The sequence below is a fragment of the Bos indicus x Bos taurus genome, chromosome 11 (assembly GCF_003369695.1).
Source record: "Bos indicus x Bos taurus breed Angus x Brahman F1 hybrid chromosome 11, Bos_hybrid_MaternalHap_v2.0, whole genome shotgun sequence".
Classification (NCBI taxonomy): domain Eukaryota; kingdom Metazoa; phylum Chordata; class Mammalia; order Artiodactyla; family Bovidae; genus Bos; species Bos indicus x Bos taurus.
Window position 1 is genome coordinate 37,761,155 of NC_040086.1, and position 20,400 is coordinate 37,781,554.

The following is a 20,400-nucleotide window of genomic DNA, read 5'->3' on the forward strand; positions in this document are numbered from 1 at the left end:
GAGAGAATGGTATTGAAACATGTAAAATATCATGTATAAAATGAGATGCCAGTCCAGGTTCGATGCACGATACTGGATGCTTGGGGCTAGTGCACTGGGACGACCCAGAGGGATGGTATGGGGAGGGAGGAGGGAGGAGGGTTCAGGATGGGGAACACATGTATACCTGTGGTGGATTCATTTTGATATTTGGCAAAACTAATACAATTATGTAAAGTTTAAAAATTAAATAAAATTAAAAAAAGAAAAAAAATATTAGATGGCATGGGATGATTGAACAACTCTAAGAATAAACTAAAAAGCACTGAATTGCATACTTTAAAAGGTTCAATTTTCTGATATATGAATTATATTTCAATAAAGCTGTTTTTTCCTAAAAAAAAAAAAATAATTTGCATGAGTAAAAAACTCTTTGGAAACATTGGATCCAATAGACAAAGAGAATTATTAAAGGAAGCATTTGATAGTGTTAACTATTGCATAAAAGTGAAATTTATAAGGAATTACTTCTTCTTCCATCCAAATTCCAAATTACACTTTTACTCGAAAGTGTAATTAACCGAAAGTGTAATAAATCGAAAGCAATTATATTATGATGTACCACCCACAAGTATGCTATCAGTCTGCATGTTCTTATTACAATTATTTATTTCCATTAGGTATAAGGCAACCTAAACTATTTTTATCTACCATGATTCCACACTTCCATCACTTTAGTAAAGATCTATCCCAACAAAAACACTTAAAACAGATGTTAACAGAATAAACCCATGAAGGAACACACTTTCAAAGGACAGCAAACAATATAGATGGTATTTGATGTAATGCTAGTTACTGAGAAAACTTGCTATATCTGGGATATTTATTTATTCATTAAAAATATTCATTTATATTTTCCAGTCAGCATGAGACCAAATTTTACTAATCTCTTTAAATTGTCTGGAATTTTAATAACACTATGCTCAAGTAAATTTTATTTTAAAATCAAATTTTAATACAGTGCAAAATGTTAAATGAATTCACAGCCATCACTGCAGTTCTAATTGCATGCTTTATCTAAAGACTGAAGAAGATTGTGCTAAATTATATGGAACGAACTAGTGTTCACTGTTTAGGCTATCCATTAACTGCCAGTCAAACTAATAACAGCAATCTCTTCCCTAATTTTCATGGTGCAGCTGTTTATAGAATATCTTGGGCGTATTCACTTCAACAGATACATAATACCGCAGACATTCACAATGAAAGCTGTATTTTCTTGTTTTCAAATTTTCCTATGGACTGTATATTTTTTCTACCTTGCATATTCAACCACTTTCTTAAAACTAACTGCTTTAAACAGTCAATAAACTTAATTGCTATATGGTGGTTTTAAATTTAAAATCTACACCCCAAAGCCTAAATCCCAAGAAAACAAATCCCCCCCCAAAAATGAAAAAAAACAAGGAAAGAAAAAGCCTATAACACACAACTCCTTTGTTTTTTAAAGTGCAATATAAAAAAATCTCCAGCAGAGACTGGTTGGGTCTTTACAAGTTATTCACCAATGTGACATTTATACTGATTTTCCTGTAATGATTTTTGAAAGTTAAATAAATATATTAATTTTATCAGCACTAACCAATCTGAATATTTACCATTTTTAGGTATGTGATTCAGGCATTTCAATTACTCCATGCAGAAGATACACAAAATTATTTTTCTGTAATACTGTACACCAAAAATTCATTTTATAACATTAATTTTGAAAAAGCTAAACTTAACCATTTGTATCAGTGGTTGTATTTTGGATTTCATGGAATGAAAAAATAAAAAAATTAAGCCAACCTTAATTTGCAAAGGAAAAACATTATTTTATAAAAGAAAGGACATCCTAACACTAGAAGAATAGGAAGTACATAGATACAGGATACAGGTCATCCTTTAAGTTGATAAGATTTAGCATTAAGAAAACTTTGATAGTGTCTTCATTTTGACAAATACTACTGAAAACTGTGACACAGCCTAGCAACTGGGAACCACGCAATTTCATAAGCCTAAAAACATTGCATTAGGTCACCTTTGCAACCATATAAATTCAACGAGCCTTGACTAGTAGCAACTTACAATTCCTGCCTAAGCCTTCTTATCTTGGCCTTAGCATCTGCCAGCTCCACTGACAGATGCTGCCGACTTTCCGTTCGCTTCATGCCTGGAGAACCACAAGGTGACTGTGCAGATGAAGAGGCGTGGGGTAGAAAATGAAGACCATCCCGCTCTTCAGAGAGCTCTACAATAGTCTAAGGAGACAGAGACCACAGAAGCCCTTTTAGTGTTTTACATATCAGAGAACCAGATACACAACACTAGTCACTAATTCTAAGTGTTATACTACAATATCAGAAAGAATGCATTGGTCAAAAATGTCTTATTTATTTAATATCTTCATCATTAATGGTGAACTTTTTGTTTTTTGACTATGCCACACAGCACGTGGGATCTTAGTTCCCCAAGCAGGGATCAAACCCACACCCCTTGCATGGTGACTTAAAGACAGCACCGCCAGGTAAGTCCCTTAACTTTGACATATTTAGCTGTCATTTTTTAAAAAAGTTTCATTCAACAGTACATGGTTGAGTTATTTAGTAGATAACACAAAAACAAGACAATACTTTTTTCCCTTCCCAGTGTTCTAACAAAAATTAATAAATTGTGGTAAAACATGTAGAACAAATAGCAACTGTTGGAAAGGCATAGAAGATTTGTTGACACAGTAAAGGAATTAACTCAGGATTAGTATGTCTGTAACTGTTCTGTCCAATACAGTAACCAGTAGCACAAGAGGCTAATTTCAAGTTTAAAAAATAAAAAATATAGTTCCTTAGCCTTCTTTACTAGAACATTACTCCTATATCACCATTCCTATGCCTGAACCTCCACTCACTCAACTCTCCCCTTCTGCCCAGTCAAACAGATTATTGGCTACTCTAGAGTTCCTATTTGGCCTGAAACTGCAATTAGGCTGTTAAATGTCACCCTTACTTTCTAATTTAACACTACTATGTCACTCTTTGACTATGGTTTGTTCACTCTTCAGGGAAAAAACAAAAGGGAAAAAATATTTATAGAACTCCTAGCTAGATCCAACAAGATCCCATCCAATACTATAATTGGCAACAGAGGCTGTACATCTATTTTAGACCTAAGGAAACTGAGGCACATATAGATTAAATAACTTAAAGTTACACACGAATATAACACAAATTCAAATTCAAGTCTGACTTAAAATGCTATGTCATTTTCCTTACCTACTATCAATTTTTCTATTCCTGTTCCAAGGTGATAAAGAACTCTAAAAAAACTAAACAAATAAATTACAGCCCTACTACAGAAGTTGTCATCCACTTTCAATTAAGCTCTTTCCAATGTCCATCAATTCTTTCACTGAAAATCTTGATCGTTTCCTGGCAAAATTTTCCCATAAAGGCAGATGTAAATATATTCCCTTTTCTCTACATAAGCCCTCAACTACAAACTGCTATCATTACTTCCAACAAATGAACTCTCCTTCAATTTGTCAAAGAAACAGAACCACCTGCAATAAATTCCTCCATTTTTATGCATCTCTTATTCCCAACACATATTCCTTACTTCTGTAACATTTTCAGTTTCTCTCTTCCTATTGCTTTTTTCTCCTTGTTCTTAAAAGACATACAAGTTTCTACTATCTAGGGAAGGGAAAAAAATCACATTTTCCCCTTTATTATCCTTCTATTTCTCTTTCAATGTTACGTTTCAAAGGATGGTTTGCTCACTGACACTACTTCATCTTGTCTATCTACTACTTAGTATGTCCAGCCCAACTCCACTGCCTCTGTGAATAGTGTTACTAATTTCCACAGCAGCCCAAGCTCGAACTTCACGGAGTCAGCTTTTATTTGCCTATTTTCTTACTGTCTCAATTATCTTTAATATTGCCTTATAACATCTCTTGTCTTTAACAAAAGAACCTGCATACATGTGTGTGTGTCTGTGCTCAGTCATGTCTGATTCTTTGTGACTCTGGACTGTAGCTCGCTAGGCTCCTCTGTTCATGGGATTTTTTCAGGCAAGAATACTGGAGTGGGTTGCCATTTCCTCCTCCAGGGGATCTTTCTGACCCAGCAACTGAACTTGCGTCTCCCATGTCTCCAGCATTTGCAGGCAAATTCTTTACCTATGAACCATCAGTATCTGCATATGGTAATTACTAAATATCTGTTTCATACAGAAACTAGTACTTAATTACATGCCACCTTATTTTTCATTTACAATGTGCTTTTTTAAAATAAATCAGATACAACCTTCCTTATACTTCCTTTGTATCCCTGATGTTATCCAGCAGAGTAGTGAATACAAAAAGCTGCTCAAAAATATTTAACCAAATTATTCACAAAACAGAAAACTCAAGAAAAGTACTGAAGATACATATTATATTTGAAATTAGCAGGTGGTAAAATTAAAGTATATCAACAATTTCCAGTTGAAAACAAACAGAGCACAAAAGATCTATGGATGCAAAATATTTTTTAAAAAGAAAGAAACCATGGGTAGGGAGGTGGGAGAAGGGTTCAGGATGGGGAACACATGTAAATCCATGGCTGATTCATATCACTGTATGGCAAAAACCACTACAATATTATAAAGTAATTAGCCTCCAACTAAAATAAATAAAATAAAAATAAATAAATAAATAAAATAAAAAGAAAGAAACCTAGTGTTAAGAATTAAGAGAGTACCCAGAGGTACTTTCCATTTTGCCTTTTCTCTAATAGTGGTAGTTTCTTGAGCTCAAGAACTCCAAACATTTTCAAAAGTCTGATAGGAAATGTTATTAAGGCATACTTTTAATTTCTGAAAAGCTTTCTCTGATCCTTCCAATCTTAGGTATTCCACTACCAGTTGCAAGTAATCTTTCTTCTTTAAATTCCTATAGTACAACATTTCGGAGAAGGAAATGGCAACCCACTCTAGAATTCTTGCCTGGAGAATTCAATGGACAGAGAGGCCTGGCGGGATACAGTCCATGGGTCGCAAAGAGGCGGACACGACTGAGCGACTAACACACACACATAGTACAACATTTAGATCCATGTCTCTTTTTCGGTACTTGTCACTTACCAACTTTTATTACAGTTAACTCACTTATTAAAATAATTTCTCTATTCGACTGTAACCATCTTTGGTTCTTCTTTGAAAGTCTGTTGCTCTCACATACTCTAGTAAAAGTTCTTACAAAAAGTAGGTATTTATCAATATACGTTGAAGAATGAACATATGATACAACAAGGCTAAAAATTTCAGGTGACGATAATTACAGAATTCATCATTAAGGAAAAGTATCAGAGCAGAGATTTAGGCAAAGGTATTATAAAGGTCAGGATCACAAGTGTTGGAGTTAGAATGGGCAAGTCACCTAACCTCTCTGAACTTTAGAATCTTCATCTATAAAATGAGATTATTGTGTACATGTACTAAGATTAAGTACACAATAAATCTACAATACAAAGCTTGGCCTAAACAGTGACAATAAATACCTAGTTTTTAGTAAAAGGAGACGATCCTGCTGGAGTTTAGTCAAAGAAGATCCTGGCCTGGGAAAATGCTGCTGGAGGACATGCTACCCACTGCAGTACTCTTGGGCTTCCCTGGCGGCTCAGATGGTCAAGAACCCGCCTGCAGTGCAGGAGACCCAGGTTCAAACCCTGGGTTGGGAAGATCCCTTGGAGAAGGGAACAGCTACCCACTCCAGTATTCTGGTCTGGAGAATTCCATGGACAGAGGAGCCTGGCAGGCTACAGTCCACAGGGTTACAAAGAGTCTGACACAACTGAGCCACTTTCACTTTCAAAAGATGACTGAAGAGATCCTTGTTTCATAGCATTAAGGAAAAAAAAGTATAATTAAAAACAACGTGACCAAATTATACTTTCTACATCAAAGTGAAACAAATGACAAAAGATCAATAAAAACAGAGGAAAGGGCTCTCTGTTCTGACAAGGGGGAGCACCCCCCGTGGATAGCCTGTGGCTGCCCAATTCTGGCTATGCCAGCAAGTGGAGGATTTGAGTGCTAGGATACCCACTTGAACTCCCAGTGTGAGTACTACTGCCCGCCAGGATACATACTGAAAGTGGTTTTACTAAAACAGTAAAAACATTACTAATATAAAAAAGAAGATACAGCATATGGTTCAAGACTGACTGAAAATAAAGTGATCTGAGTATCTCAGGGTAGGTGGTTTCATATATTCTAGGAATGTTTTGAAACTCATTCTTTTCTTCCTTTGATCTCACTGTCTTAAATTTTTTAAAAATTTAGCTGTTGCTTTAAAAAACGTTTCTTTATTTCCTATATATTCTTCTCTTTTAAAGCCATAAGAAAAGCTAAAAATTCCCATCAGAAAGGAATATATTTTATAGAGCAATGAGAAAGCTTTTTATTCCAAAAGCATCTCTAGAAATTTCTCCTATATAGTCTTTCATTAGTCCCAAGACTAATCAAATTCTCCATAAATAAACTCAAATCTGTTTCTCTCATGTAAATTGAACAACTGATCAAAGTTTTACAATCTCCAGAATGACAGAGTATTTTGGTCTGCTATTAAGAAAATATTACTCACCACCACATGCACTAACGTCTAGACTTCTCTAAAAATTATAAACTGCTCTCAAAGAATGCAACCAAAAAGTCTGGTGCAATTTTACTCCTTTTAAAAGCAAAGTACTTTCTTAAAAGAGCTTATAATAATTCTTTTTTAAAAATCACACCTCATTAAATTGCTACAAAAATTTGAGAACTTTTGTGGGACATTTTATTCAGAACACCTGTTATTCTCCTTTTATTAACACATTTTTTACAGTCTCAAAATGTGGCAATGAAACTACAAAATTAACCTTAATCAAATTCTTAAACTTTGAAAAAGCAATGGTTTTTCCACTTACATCAACGATATTTTTAGTTTTATACTTTTTCCAGAACTCTGGTTTCATACTTGTTGCCAGAACTATAGGGATGAGTTTTTAAAAAAACACAGAAGAACAAAATCAGAGTAATTTAAAAGGAAGGGGAAAATAAAATCTAATTGCAGTATGTTTACTAGCACTTCGGGGCTCTTATGCATCCTTTCTGGTTCCTGTGTTACACAAAAGACATACAGCACCTTATTACCTGTCCCTAAGAGACAGACTATCAATTCTCAAAAATCTCTGAAGTTTTTTGGAAAGGAAACTTTCATAATATACAAAAAGAAATTTACAAACCTCTGAATGTTCATCTCTCTCATCTATAAGCCTTTTTAGATGCAATACCATATTTTTCAAGAGTGGTTCTATTTCCTCCTGAGACATATCAGTCACTTCCATCCATTGTAGATCAAACACATTTTCCTGATTATGGGTTACCTTTAGAAAGCAACCAAAATAAACAACTTTTAAATAGTTAATACTTAAAAATAAATCTTAGTACATTAGGTTAAATATTATATATCCCATATAATAAAAATATGAAAAGTAAACATGTATAAAAACATTTCAAATTAACGAATGCTGAAAAAGCTTCTACTAAAAATTATTTTCACTAAATATAGTCTTTAAATGAATTTATTTTTACCTTCTAACTAAAAAATAAGATTTAATTCAAGGCATTCCTAAGGAAAGGTAATACTATTACTTCTGACAACTGTTTTAATAGAATCAATTGATCATTTCCTTAGATAAGACTAAATTAATTGTAACTGAAATCAAAAGCAAAAGTTTTTTCTAATCCTATACTATATAATATTATTGCAATTTTATTCTTGAAAAGCAAAGTTTTTACAGTTTCTGAGGTGACACTATCATAGCACCTTAGGAGAAAAGGACTCCTAATAAAGATTTTTAAAAGAATGGAGAAGTTATATAAGTGAAATACTTATTTCTTGTTTTCCATTTCTCACTGTGATTCTGATATTTTGCTTTAATTTTCACAATAAACAGAAAAATAACACTTTCAAGAATGGTGGCAAATTCAGTAACGTGTGGCACTCAACATTTATTCAAAATAAAATACAAATCACAAAGCTAATGGAAACATATATATAAAGGGAAACTACCAACAAAACTGTATCTTGTTATGTACTAATATGCTTACTGTTGACCATATTACTGACAAGAAAGCAGAGTTCTATGAACATTAACTAACAGAAAAGATAACATATGGAACACAAAGTGATTTAAATAGAGATTATTTAAATACAACTCTTCCCCCTTCCATTTCCTTAGTTCTCTCTAATCAACATGTAAAATTTAACACACTGTAGTTCTAAAAACTAATAAGTATACAAGATTAAAAGCCCAAGACAAGAAGATGCAGAAATAGCTTTTAAAAAAGCACAAACAGCTTAAAAAAAAAACTTAACAAATATTAACTTCAATTATTTGACATTGCACATTATGTCCTATATTTAGCTTTTACATGGATGTTACAAATCACTAATGTATTTATAATTCAAGCAATATCTTGAATAGAAATTCTGCTGTGCCCATTCATTAAAACAAAATCACTGGAGTGACATAATACATTACCTTAGCTCATTTTAATTTGAATTACAGCCAGTGATCCACTTTATGCTGTTTCCATTCACTATATCATGCATGCTATGCTGTCTAACAAAGAAATATACATTCCTCAGATAGCACTTTCTGCCTATATCCCTATGGATAAAGTCAACAGTACATCTGTAGTCAGCACTGTGCCATTATAGATGATTCACTTAAGAAGCTATGTCTAAAGAAAAGAGGACGATTTGCCTAAAAGCAGAGTGCATCTATATTTGATTTTTATTTATTCTTGCTTAAGTTATGACTTTAAGTATTTGGGGAGATACACAAATATAATGTATGATGAGCTTCATAAAAAACACATAAACATTTTATACAGATTATTACCTCTTGAATATGTGCGGCAACTGCTGCTTTCGTATCAAAATCTAAACCTTGAATTCTTTCAATAAATTCTTCTTTTTTCTGACACTAAGGGAAATGAATAGAACAATCACTCATACTTTATAGGGTGTAGTTGTTAATATGTTGTAAATAAGTAAAAACTCATTAGGCTAAAAAGCTTGGCTACAATGAGGGTTTAAACAGCACAATGAGGGTTTTGTTTTGCATTTAAATGATCTCTCTAATATACTTACCTAATAAAAAGATTAAAATTTAGAAATATTTATTTAAAAACTAAGGTACTGAAAATCCGTATTACTTGTATGCTGAAAAGTTCTAAAGCAGGTAATCATTACACAACTCATGTGAGGTCAGTACAATATTATTATGCTAACTTTACAAACAGAGAAATAAAGAATCAAGAACTTGTTTCAGGGAGGATAAGTTACTTGCCAAAAAACACAGTGAGTCAGTGGCAGAATTCGGAATATAGCCAAAATGCTCAGTCAGTCTTTGGCTGTCATCAAACAACACAGCCTTTCTTCTTGGAAAAAAAAAATTCTAAGCAATTTTTACTTCAAGCTTACAATTCATTCTCACATCTTTATCCTATCAGTCTCAATGAAAGAAATCTCTTTTTGTGGCCCAGTTCAAAACATGTAAGATAATACAATAAATATTTGATCTGTTTCTAACAAAAAGTTACCGGGGCAAAATTTAAGAATGTATATACAAGTACACATGTAGCAAGTGGAATAAAGGCAGCAATTCTTCATTGTGTACGTTAAAAAAATCTTGATATAAACTAAAAATGTTATAATGCAAACCTTATCTTTTCCTTTCCAATCAGTACTGAATAAGAGCTTAACATGCATCTTACTGTTTTATTCTGTCTTCCCTCGACATCTCTTATACTGTAATCCAACTGTTTGTGTAACTGTATTTTTACAGCTATCAAATGAGAAGTGCATACAAAATAGACAGCACTGCCTTGTCTAGCTTAGTTGCATCTTTTGGGCCAATTACTGAACTCACTAGAAGGCACTAAACTCAAAAAAGAAAAATTGGGTCTTTGGTCAATAAGAAACTTAGTAAGGTTCTGATTTATACTCTACATATTACATTATAATATTCTATTTCTATTGCCACACAATTTAACTTAATTAAGCACATTTCTATCAGTGCAGAAAGTTCCTCATCCTATAAAAACAAAATTAATAGGATAATACAAAAATATTTAAAATTAAATTACAAGAAATGTAAAGTTTTCAGTTGTAACGAGGAAGTCAGAGTTTTGGGGAACATGTGATAAAAATTACCAGGTTTAAAAACAAGATTTTTGGTCTACTGACTAATATCTGACAGGCATAGTGAGAACAATTAAGAATGACTTTCAGATAGTACCTTTGTAGCATATATAAAATAACTTTTTAGGTATGGTAACCCCAATTTTTAAATTTTATGCTTCCAAAAGTGTTGCCCAATAGTTTGAGCCAATGAGCATACATTAAATGCCAGGGTTATAATAACTATGACTCCATGAAGAGTCATAATTCAACTGCCATACCTCTGGCTGATTTAGGTTTAAATTAAACATATACTACAGTTCCCTTTTCTAAGTCCTAGAGCCACTGTTTATATTTATACTATCTTTAAAAGCTCACCCTTTAACACAATCTCAACACAAATCAATGAGAATTCTTCCTTTACCCTTAAAATACCTAAAATTTGTACTAAATCTCACCTCTATTCAAACTTTAGAAGTTTTAAGAAGGCTAGACTTTCTTAAAGAATAAACAGGCTAGACTTTCTTAAAGAATATAGGATGAAGTTGATAGGTTCTTGAAGGCTAGAAAGGAGAGAGTACCAAGATGGAAAACAGAATGAGAAGACAGAAATTTTGAAACTGAAAAATCAGAAAATCAGTGTTGTCCTACACAGTACTCAAGAGCTACCTATGGCTGAGTATTGAAATGTAACTAGTGCAAATGAGCAATTGAGATTGTAATTTTATTTAACTGTAATTAATTTAAGCTTAAACAGCAACATGTGGCTAGTGGCTATTCTACTGACAGTCCAGTTCTAGAGCATAAAAAGTCTGGTGTTAAAAACAGAACTACAAATAGTTTTACTTCCAATTATAAAGACTCACATGAAGACTAAATAAGCATTAGCAAACTTTTTCCACTAAAATTAAGCTCTTTTTTCTTTATATACAGTTCTTAAAGTGTTATGGGCACTGAAGAGATTTCTAATTCTATTACAGTAACTAACTTCTAAGCCAGCAGATGACTGAGACTTCATAATTTCTGCCTTTTGATCATCACTCCTCTTCCCTTCAATAACACATACACATACACGCATAAGTCATAAGGATGTTTTGGGAGAGGTTTTCAGGGTACCTTTAGGGAACCTGTCAAGACTGGGGTCTTTAAAAGCCTCAGTATTTTAAAAAAAATTAATTTTAATTAAATTAAAAGAATTAAATTAACATAAACATAATTTATGCTATCATATATGACTATCTGACAAATAGTGTCATATTTGACATATATGACAAATTTATAAATAAATTTGAAATAAAGTAACAAAAAGTGTTTTTCTTCAGAATCTCCTTAGCTTATACAGATATGTTAAAATTTCTAACATGGACTCTGAACAGCAAAGGCCCATCCTTTAAGTCTTTCAGAAAGTAGAGCCTCAAAAATTTACAAAAACTTATTAAAATAAAAATATGAAATATTTTAACTTACCTGAACTGCACAACCCAGTAAAAGCAAAAGCAATTTTTTAACTTCTTCTGTGCCTTGTTCTGAAATGAAAATAATTACTAGGTACAACATTTTACTTAAGTTCAACTTTGTGATAGTGGTAAAATGGTATTCACAACTTGATCAAGGAATTAAGTTTCTAAGTACAGTGAATTCAAAAGAGCAGCTCTTTATGTGCACAATATCGTAACAGCAGAAGAAATGTGCAAGGATCTCAAATTTGAAAGGCTGCAGTACAGATAAAAAAGCTTTCAAAGCTCTATGTGATAAAGGATGCTAACTGTAAATCCACTACTTCTCCATAAATTATTATATTACAACAGGATACCAAATTAAGAACTGCTGCTATAGAGACATGCCAGAGTCAGCCAAAATGGTCCCGAATAAGTTTGGCTTCTTTTAGGCCTACTGGCTTTTTTTTCTGAAACACCTATCTTATATGATTCATCTACCTATAAAATTTAAATGGCTTTTCCATTATGTAGAGTCATCAGAATCAAAATCTTAAATGTCAGTTACAGTGAGGCTGGTAAAATAAAGGTATATAACAAGCAGGATAAAAGTAATGGTCTGTAACAGAGCTGGAAAGTATATTCACTGTCCAACAGTATTCAATCCAAATTTTCTTAAAATACTGAGTCACTCCAGAATTTCACCATCAAGCCAATCTGTCTACAAGTCAGTCCAAATTTTCTTTTCAAATAATTCCTCCTACTCTCCATGAAACCTTCTTAGCTACACTAATCACCCTTCCCTAAATATACATAAATACACATGCCACTGCCATAACTTCTGTTACTCCCTCTGCCTGTCTTTCATCGCTACCCCTCTCCTCTAATGAACTACTTACTAATCACAATAATATGCACAGCTCTTACATCTCTGTGTAGTCTTCCTTGACCCAAATACCAGTGGTCTCCAACCCTCACTAATTTGCCAACTTTAAGAATAATCAATAGCTCCATATTTTATAAGTCTTAACATTTTTACATCTATTTTGCATTAATTATTACATGACCCAGTAATCTGTTTATCACCCACCAAAACACAAGATCCTCCAGAACATAAACCATTTTCTTTATATTCCTGGTCCCTCTAACTTGGTAAGTAAATCCTAAATATATGTGGAATTGAAAACAATTTCATTCTACATACAACACTTTTTCATTTTTTATTTGTATATTTAAACATTCCAGAATGTCTTGAAAGAGCACATAACCTCCTAATTCACCCCCATTTAATGGGTAGTTTCCTCAACAAAACCAGCTGCCTGCATTTAGTTTTTATTTTGGTTTTATCTTTGTTTTGACTGAAGGTCGGAACTGGAGAAGATATACTTGATTTGGGTTACATGTAGCCTGTAAGAATTAAGTCCTTTGTTGAAACTGTTAGGTAGCTGTTAATTTTCCCAATTGTTCAAAAATTAAAACCCTGAACATGTCACAATTAAAATCTGGTAAAGGGAAGAAACTTTGAAGAAAATAATTTAAATGATCTAAGAAACTATTTCTCATCTTTTTTCCATTCAAAAGTAGTTTAATATAAATTAGAAAATGTGTATGCATGCTCAGTCATGTCCAGCTCTTTGTGGCCCCATGAACTATAGCCTGCCAGGCTCCTCTGTCCATGGGATTTTCCAGGTAAGAATATTGGACTGGGTTACCATTTCCTCCTCCAGGGGACCTTCCCAACCCAGGAATAGAACTCTTCTCTTGCTTCGGCAGGTGGATTGTTTACTACTAGCACCACTTGGGAATTAATCAGTAAAACCTTAGATTCAAACAACTCTGGCAATGGTGCGTGTGTGGCTAATTAGTCATGTCCGACTCTGCAATTCTATGGACTGTAGTCCACCCAGCTCCTCTGTCCATGGGATTCTCCAGGCAAGAATATTAGAGTGGGCTACCTTTCCTTCTCCAGGGCATCTTTTCCACCCAGTAATCAAACCCTCATATCTTATATCTCTAGCATTGACAGACATGTTCTTTACCACCAGCGCCACCTGGGAAGCCCAAAGCAAACACCCGGAACAGAGTGAACAGAATCCTAGAAGTCACTTCTAAATCACTTCTTTTGAAAGCTTATATTTTTCTAAGCTTTTAACTACTGTACTTATCTTCCATACTTATCTTTAAGGCACTAAAAATCATCACAGAAAAGTATCAATTTGGTAGGTCAATGCTTAGTTATGCTTGTCTGATTCTGCTACAACTTACAAATATTCTGTTCATTTTCTCTATACAGAATGGATTATCACCTCCAACTTTCCCTACAGACTGATGAAAAACGTAGTGTGTTAATGGAAATAATCAAGATCTTAGTAAGCATTACAACACTACACAAAGATGGTATTATCTTTATTATCAAATTATGCTAATTTTAATACTTACCAGAAAAGGGATTTTTGCCAATGATTAAGACATTTGGCAATGACATCATGATCAACTGCTGCAAAGTCTCCTATAAAAAGATACACAAAGGCTGGCGTATGAGAAAAGCTGACAGGGTTATTACTCAACAAGCTATAACTTACCATTTGCACATCTCTTAGGCATGCTATACCTACACTGCTGCTGCTGCTGCCAAGTTGCTCCAGTCGCTTCCGACTCTGTGCGATCCCATAGACGGCAGCCCACCAGGCTCCCCCGTCCATGGAATTCTCCAGGCAAGAACACTAGAGTGGATTGCCATTTCCTTCTCCAAAGCATGAAAGTGAAAAGTGAAAGTGAAGTCGCTCAGTTGTGTCTGACTCTTCGCAACCCCATAGACTGCAGCCCACCAGGCTCCCCCGTCCATGGAATTCTCCAGGCAAGAACACTAGAGTGGGTTGCCATTTCCTTCTCCAATGCATGAAAGTGAAAAGTTAAAGTGAAGTCGCTCAGTTGTGTCCAACTCTTTGCGACCCCATGGACTGCAGCCTACCAGGCTCCTCCATCCATGGGATTTTCCAGGCAAGAGTACTGGAGTGGGTTGCCATTGCCTTCTCTGATACCTACACTGGTATACTGCAATTAAAAAGCTTACAAAATGTGAAAAAAAGGTAACTAAAGTCTTAAATCTGTTGTAACTATAAGTTAATGACTTAAATAACTAAAATTATAATATTAGATGTCCATAAAACAAAAATGTCCAAGTTGAACTGAATTTTAGGTATAAGATAATTAAACAAGCTTCTTCAATAAAAATTCAAGTATGTGTACTTTTTGTTGTTTTATTTTTTACTACTTCTAAGAGAACTAAAAAAACAACTGATAGTAAAATTAAGAAAGCCAGTTAGTTCATTAAAATCCTATCTTATGATCATTTTCAAAAAAGTGAATGATTCTTCCTCAGCGAATCATTATTTATCTCCTATCAAAAACAGATGTTTCACTCCCTTTGACTTCTGTCAAACTTTTTATGACAAGAATATATACAAATTTTGATGGTAGAGAATGATTCAGAAAGAACTGAATGCTTCCGAATTACTCATTTTATTTATATACCCAGGATGCATCTTCTGTTCTTTGAGCAAATGAAAGAACACACCATGTCTACCATTACAACCACCAACAATGACACACTACAAAGAGTCTGGGAAGAAAGAGACTACAGATTGATCACTGTAATGTGGTAATACTGAATCTTTGCAATATTAAATACTAATAAGTGCTTAACTATTGGGCTTTCACTACACAGACATATTAGCTGCTGAGGAATAATTTTTTCCTCAGAAAATAATAGAAAAGAAATAATTATTTCTTTCGGAATCATTCTTTACTTTAATACTATGACAAAGAAGCAAATAACCATGAAAACCTAATTTGTATTGCTTTTAAAAAACTGTGTGATCTACAAGTGTTTTCTTATAGCCAGAGAACAGCATGATACCAGAGGCTAGTTAGAATTGATCTTTTATCTATAATTTGTTACAGATATGTATAAGAAAGTTATAAAATTTTTTCTTCAGTATTATATTCACTAGTTCTTAAAAAAACTAACACCAAAAATATGCACACATTTAAAGTACATATTTAGTATATGCTGAACACAATAAAGAATACAGTTAAAATATTATGTAAATATTGTTAAGAATATTAAAAATAAGTGTCAAAAACTGCTATAATCACTTACTCCAACAGATACTACTGAGTTTGGGGGTATTTAATAAGTGAATTTTCAAGTTAAAAGCAAGTTATCTCAAGATAAACATGCTATAGCCAAGTATATAACAGCTAAATGGACTTAAATAAATGTCAAATTAATTGTAATTTTTAGTTTCCTTGTTCTTATTTTTTTCTCATTTTTTATGATTTTGTTGAGTATATAGTTCCAGAATTCTTTTTGTTCTTTTAGAGAGAGAAGGTAAAAACCCGCAAAAGCACTGAGAGAAAAGTAATTATTAACCAATCACTACATACCCAATGAAACTATCTTTTCAGAACAAGGATGAAAGAAATGCATTTTCAGACAAACACTGATAAACATTACTATCAACGAGCCTTTTCCACACAAACAACTAAAGGATGTACTTCAGGAAGAAAGCAGTATCAGGGCAGATCTGAGATACAACAGAAAACCATGTAGAGGAAAAAAGGAAACTATGTGACTGGATCAAAAAGAACACTGACTTGATTTATTTAACAGTATGCTTAATATTTAATTAATGGGGTTTAAAAAGAACTAAAATACAAGACAAGAAGAGCTTAAAAACTCTAACGGGGAATGGCTGAAATAAGGCAAATTGGAAGTGGTCAAACAGGAGATGGCAAGAGTGAACATCAACAATCTAGGAATCAGCGAACTAAGATGGACTGGAATGGGTGAATTTAACTCAGATGACCATTATATCTACTACTGCGGGCAGGAATCCCTCAGAAGAAATGGATTAGCCATTATAGTCAACAAGAGAGTCAACAAAAAAGAAATGCAGTACTTGGATGCAATCTCAAAAACAACAGAATGATCTCTGTTTGTTTCCAAAGCAAACCATTCAATATCACAGTAATCCAAGTCTATGCCCCAACCGGTAACGCTGAGGAAGCTGAAGTTGAACGGTTCTATGAAGACCGACAAGACCTTCTAGAACTAACACTCAAAAAAGATGTCCTTTTCATTACAGGGGACTGGAATGCAAAAGTAGGAAGTCAAGACACACCTGGAGTAACAGGCAAATTTGGCTTTAGAGTACAGAATGAAGCAGGGAAAAGCTAATAAGAGTTCTGCCAAGAGAACGCACTGGTTATAGCAAACACCCCCTTCCAACAACACAAGAGAAGACTCTACACGTGGATATCACCAAATGGTGATATCCACACCAAAATCACACTGATTATATTCTTTGCAGCCAAAGATGGAGAAGCTCTATACAGTCAGCAAAAACAAGACCAGGAGCTGACTATGGCTCAGATCATGAACTCCTTATTGCCAAATTCAGACTTAAACTGAAGAAAGTGAGGAAAACCACTAGACCATTCAGGTATGACCTAAATCAATCCCTTATGATTATACAGTGGAAGTGAGAAATAGATTTAAGGGACTAGATCTGATAGACAGAGTGCCTGATGAACTGATGGAGGTTCGTGACATTGTACAGAAGCAGGAATCAAGACCAACCCCAAGAAAATGCAAAAAAGCAAAATGGCTGTCTGAGGAGGCCTTACAAATGGCTGTGAAAAGAAGAGAAGCGAAAAGCAAAGGAGAAAAGGAAAGATATACCCCTTTGAATGCAGAGTTTCAAAGAATAGCAAGGAGAGATAAGAAAGCCTTCTTCAGCGATCAATGCAAACAAATAGAGGAAAACAATAGAACAGGAAAGATTAGAGATCTCTTCAAGAAAATTAGAGATACCAAGGGAACATTTCATGCAAAGATGGGCTCGATAAAGGACAGAAATGGTATGGACCTAACAGAAGATATTAAGAAGAGGTGGCAAGAATACACAGAAACTGTACAAAAAAGATCTTCACGACCAAGATAGTCATGATGGTGTGATCACTCACCTAGAGCCAGACATCCTGGAATGTGAAGTCAAGTGGGCCTTAGGAAGCATCCCTACGAACAAAGCTAGTGGAGGTGATGGAATTCCAGTTGAGCTATTTCAAATCCTGAAAGATGATGCTGTGAAAGGGCTGCACTCAATATGCCAGCACATTTGGAAAACTCAGCAGTGGCCACAGGACTGGAAAAGGTCCGTTTTCATTCCAGTCCCAAAGAAAGGCAATGCCAAAGAATGCTCAAAGTACCGCACAATTGCACTCATCTCACACACTAGTAAAGTAATGCTCAAAATTCTCCAGGCCAGGCTTCAGCAATACGTGAACCGTGAACTTCCAGATGTTCAAGCTGGTTTTAGAAAAGGCAGAGGAACCAGAGATCAAATTCCCAACATCTGCTGGATCATCAAAAGAGCAAGAGAGTTCCAGAAAAACATCTATTTCTGCTTTATTGACTATGCCAAAGCCTTTGACTATGTGGATCACAAGAAACTGTGGAAAATTCTTTAAGAGATGGGAATACCAGACCACCTTACCTGCCTCTTGAGAAACCTGTATGCAGGTCAGGAAGCAACAGTTAGAACTGGACATGGAACAACAGACTGGTTCCAAATAGGAAAAGGAGTATGTCAAGGCTGTATATTGTCACCCTGCTTATTTAACTTATATGCAGAAACACTGGGCTGGAGGAAGCACAAGCTGGAATCAAGACTGCCGGGAGAAATATCAATAACCTCAGATATGCAGATGACACCACCCTTATGGCAGAAAGTGAAGAAGAACTAAAAAGCTTCTTGATGAAAGTGAAAGTGGAGACTGAAAAAGTTGGCTTAAAGCTCAACATTCAGAAAACTAAGATGATAGCATCCAGTCCCATCACTTCATGGGAAATAGATGGGGAAACAGTGCAAACAGTGGCTGACTTGATTTTTCTGGGCTCCAAAATCAATGCAGATGGTGATTGTATCCATGAAATTAAAAGACGCTTACTCCTTGGAAGGAAAATTATGACCAACCTAGACTGTATATTAAAAAGCAGAGACATTACTTTGCCAACAAAGGTCCGTCTAGTCAAGGCTATGGTTTTTCCAGTGGTCATGTATGGATGTGAGAGTTGGACTATAAAGAAAGCTGAGTGCTGAAGAATTGATGCTTTTGAACTGTGGTGTTGGAGAAGACTCTTGAGAGTCCCTTGGACTGCAAGGAAATCAAAACAGTCCTAAAGGAAATCAATTCTGAATATTCATTGGAAAGACTGATGCTGAAGCTGAAGTTCCAATACTTTGGTCACCTGATGCAAAGAGCCAATTCGTTAGAAAAGACCCTGATGCTGGGAAAGATTGAGGGCAGGAGGGGAAGGGGACAACAGAGGATGAGATGGTTGGATGGCATCACCAACTCAATGGACACGGGTTTTGTGGACTCAGGGGGTTGGTGATGAACAGGGAGGCCTGGTGTGCCGTGGTTCATGGAGTCGCAAAGAGTCATACACGACTCAGCGACTGAACTGAAACTGAACTGAACTACGGTCATAATACTATTGCATAAAAAGAGTAAGCTACTGATTACTTTTGGCCTTTGCTATGAAAAGAATAAAAAGTACAATTTCAAGAGCAGTTTCCAAAAAAAACAGAAGTAGGGTGAAAAATTTTAAAGCAGTATATAGAAAAACATGTAGAAACAATTATAAACAGTGTAATTTCTCCAGAATAATAAAACAATGCTAAACTGATTTGCACCTAAAGTGTTTCACTATACAAACTATCAGGAAATTTAAAAAATCATAGAATAATTATTTGTAAATTTGATAATTATGAAGTACATGTTTGTATCTTTAACACTGCATAAGAAACAAACTGTTATGACTACTCTACCTGCAACAAATAGACCAATACCTGGTATATAATAAGCCTTTAGTATATATTAGGTGACTAATAGCAACACAAAAATGTGATTATGAAAGCAGTTATTAAAATATTAGATTAAAAAAAGAACTACTTACCTGGTAATAAAATTTTATCTGTCTCACCAAAATGGACAGATTATGAATTCTAAGTGAAGCATCATTGTTGACTTTTTTATTTACTCTCTGACTCTCTGATTTAGGATTACTGTAAGAAATAAAAAAAGGAATACTTTAAAAATTATATTGAAATATACCTATTAATTTATAGATGACTAAAAATAATCAAAAAATACATTTTTTCTATAAACAAACTGTGTATTCATCTTCATTGACAGATGATCCAAAAGGACACATGATTATTTTGACATGTATCCTGTGGTTTTAATATAAATGCATCTGATATTTCAGAGACAGTGGTAAAATATAAGTCAGATGTTGCACTTCATTCTCATTTTGTCTCTTCATCTTTCTTGAAATTAATAACATTTTATTTCCTTTGAATATATATACTTCCACTACCCAAAATAAATCTATTTAAATCAATAATGTAAATTTAGACTAATAATAAATGTTGTATCTTCTCAGTGGCAAACGAGGACTATACTTGAGCAGGCAATGTCCCAGAGAAATTAAAGAGTGAAGTCATGACACAAGATATCACTTTCATCTTGGATAAACTTTGTAGATTTAATAAAAGCATAGGAATGAATGATTGTAAAGTAGCATAAGCTGAAAATGAATAAAAGGTAGGACATGGTTAAGAAATAAATTCAATGACACCAAAAGCAAAGGCAATAAAAGCAAAA

At 34.2% G+C, this 20,400-nt stretch overlaps 1 protein-coding gene across 7 annotated transcripts in view; it reads right to left on the reverse strand.

Annotated features, from left to right (window-relative positions):
• Positions 1 to 20,400, reverse strand: part of CCDC88A (coiled-coil domain containing 88A) — a 116,578-nt gene that overhangs the window by 66,638 nt on the left and 29,540 nt on the right. For all 7 annotated transcript variants that reach the window (XM_027555327.1, XM_027555326.1, XM_027555325.1 and 4 more), the window contains exons 3-8: positions 19,691 to 19,799; positions 14,104 to 14,173; positions 11,696 to 11,754; positions 8,946 to 9,029; positions 7,281 to 7,421; positions 2,107 to 2,279 (exon numbers count right to left, since the gene is read on the reverse strand). In XM_027555327.1, the coding sequence (XP_027411128.1) occupies positions 2,107 to 2,279; positions 7,281 to 7,421; positions 8,946 to 9,029; positions 11,696 to 11,754; positions 14,104 to 14,173; positions 19,691 to 19,799 (636 nt within the window). The remainder of the gene's footprint in view (positions 1 to 2,106; positions 2,280 to 7,280; positions 7,422 to 8,945; positions 9,030 to 11,695; positions 11,755 to 14,103; positions 14,174 to 19,690; positions 19,800 to 20,400) is intronic.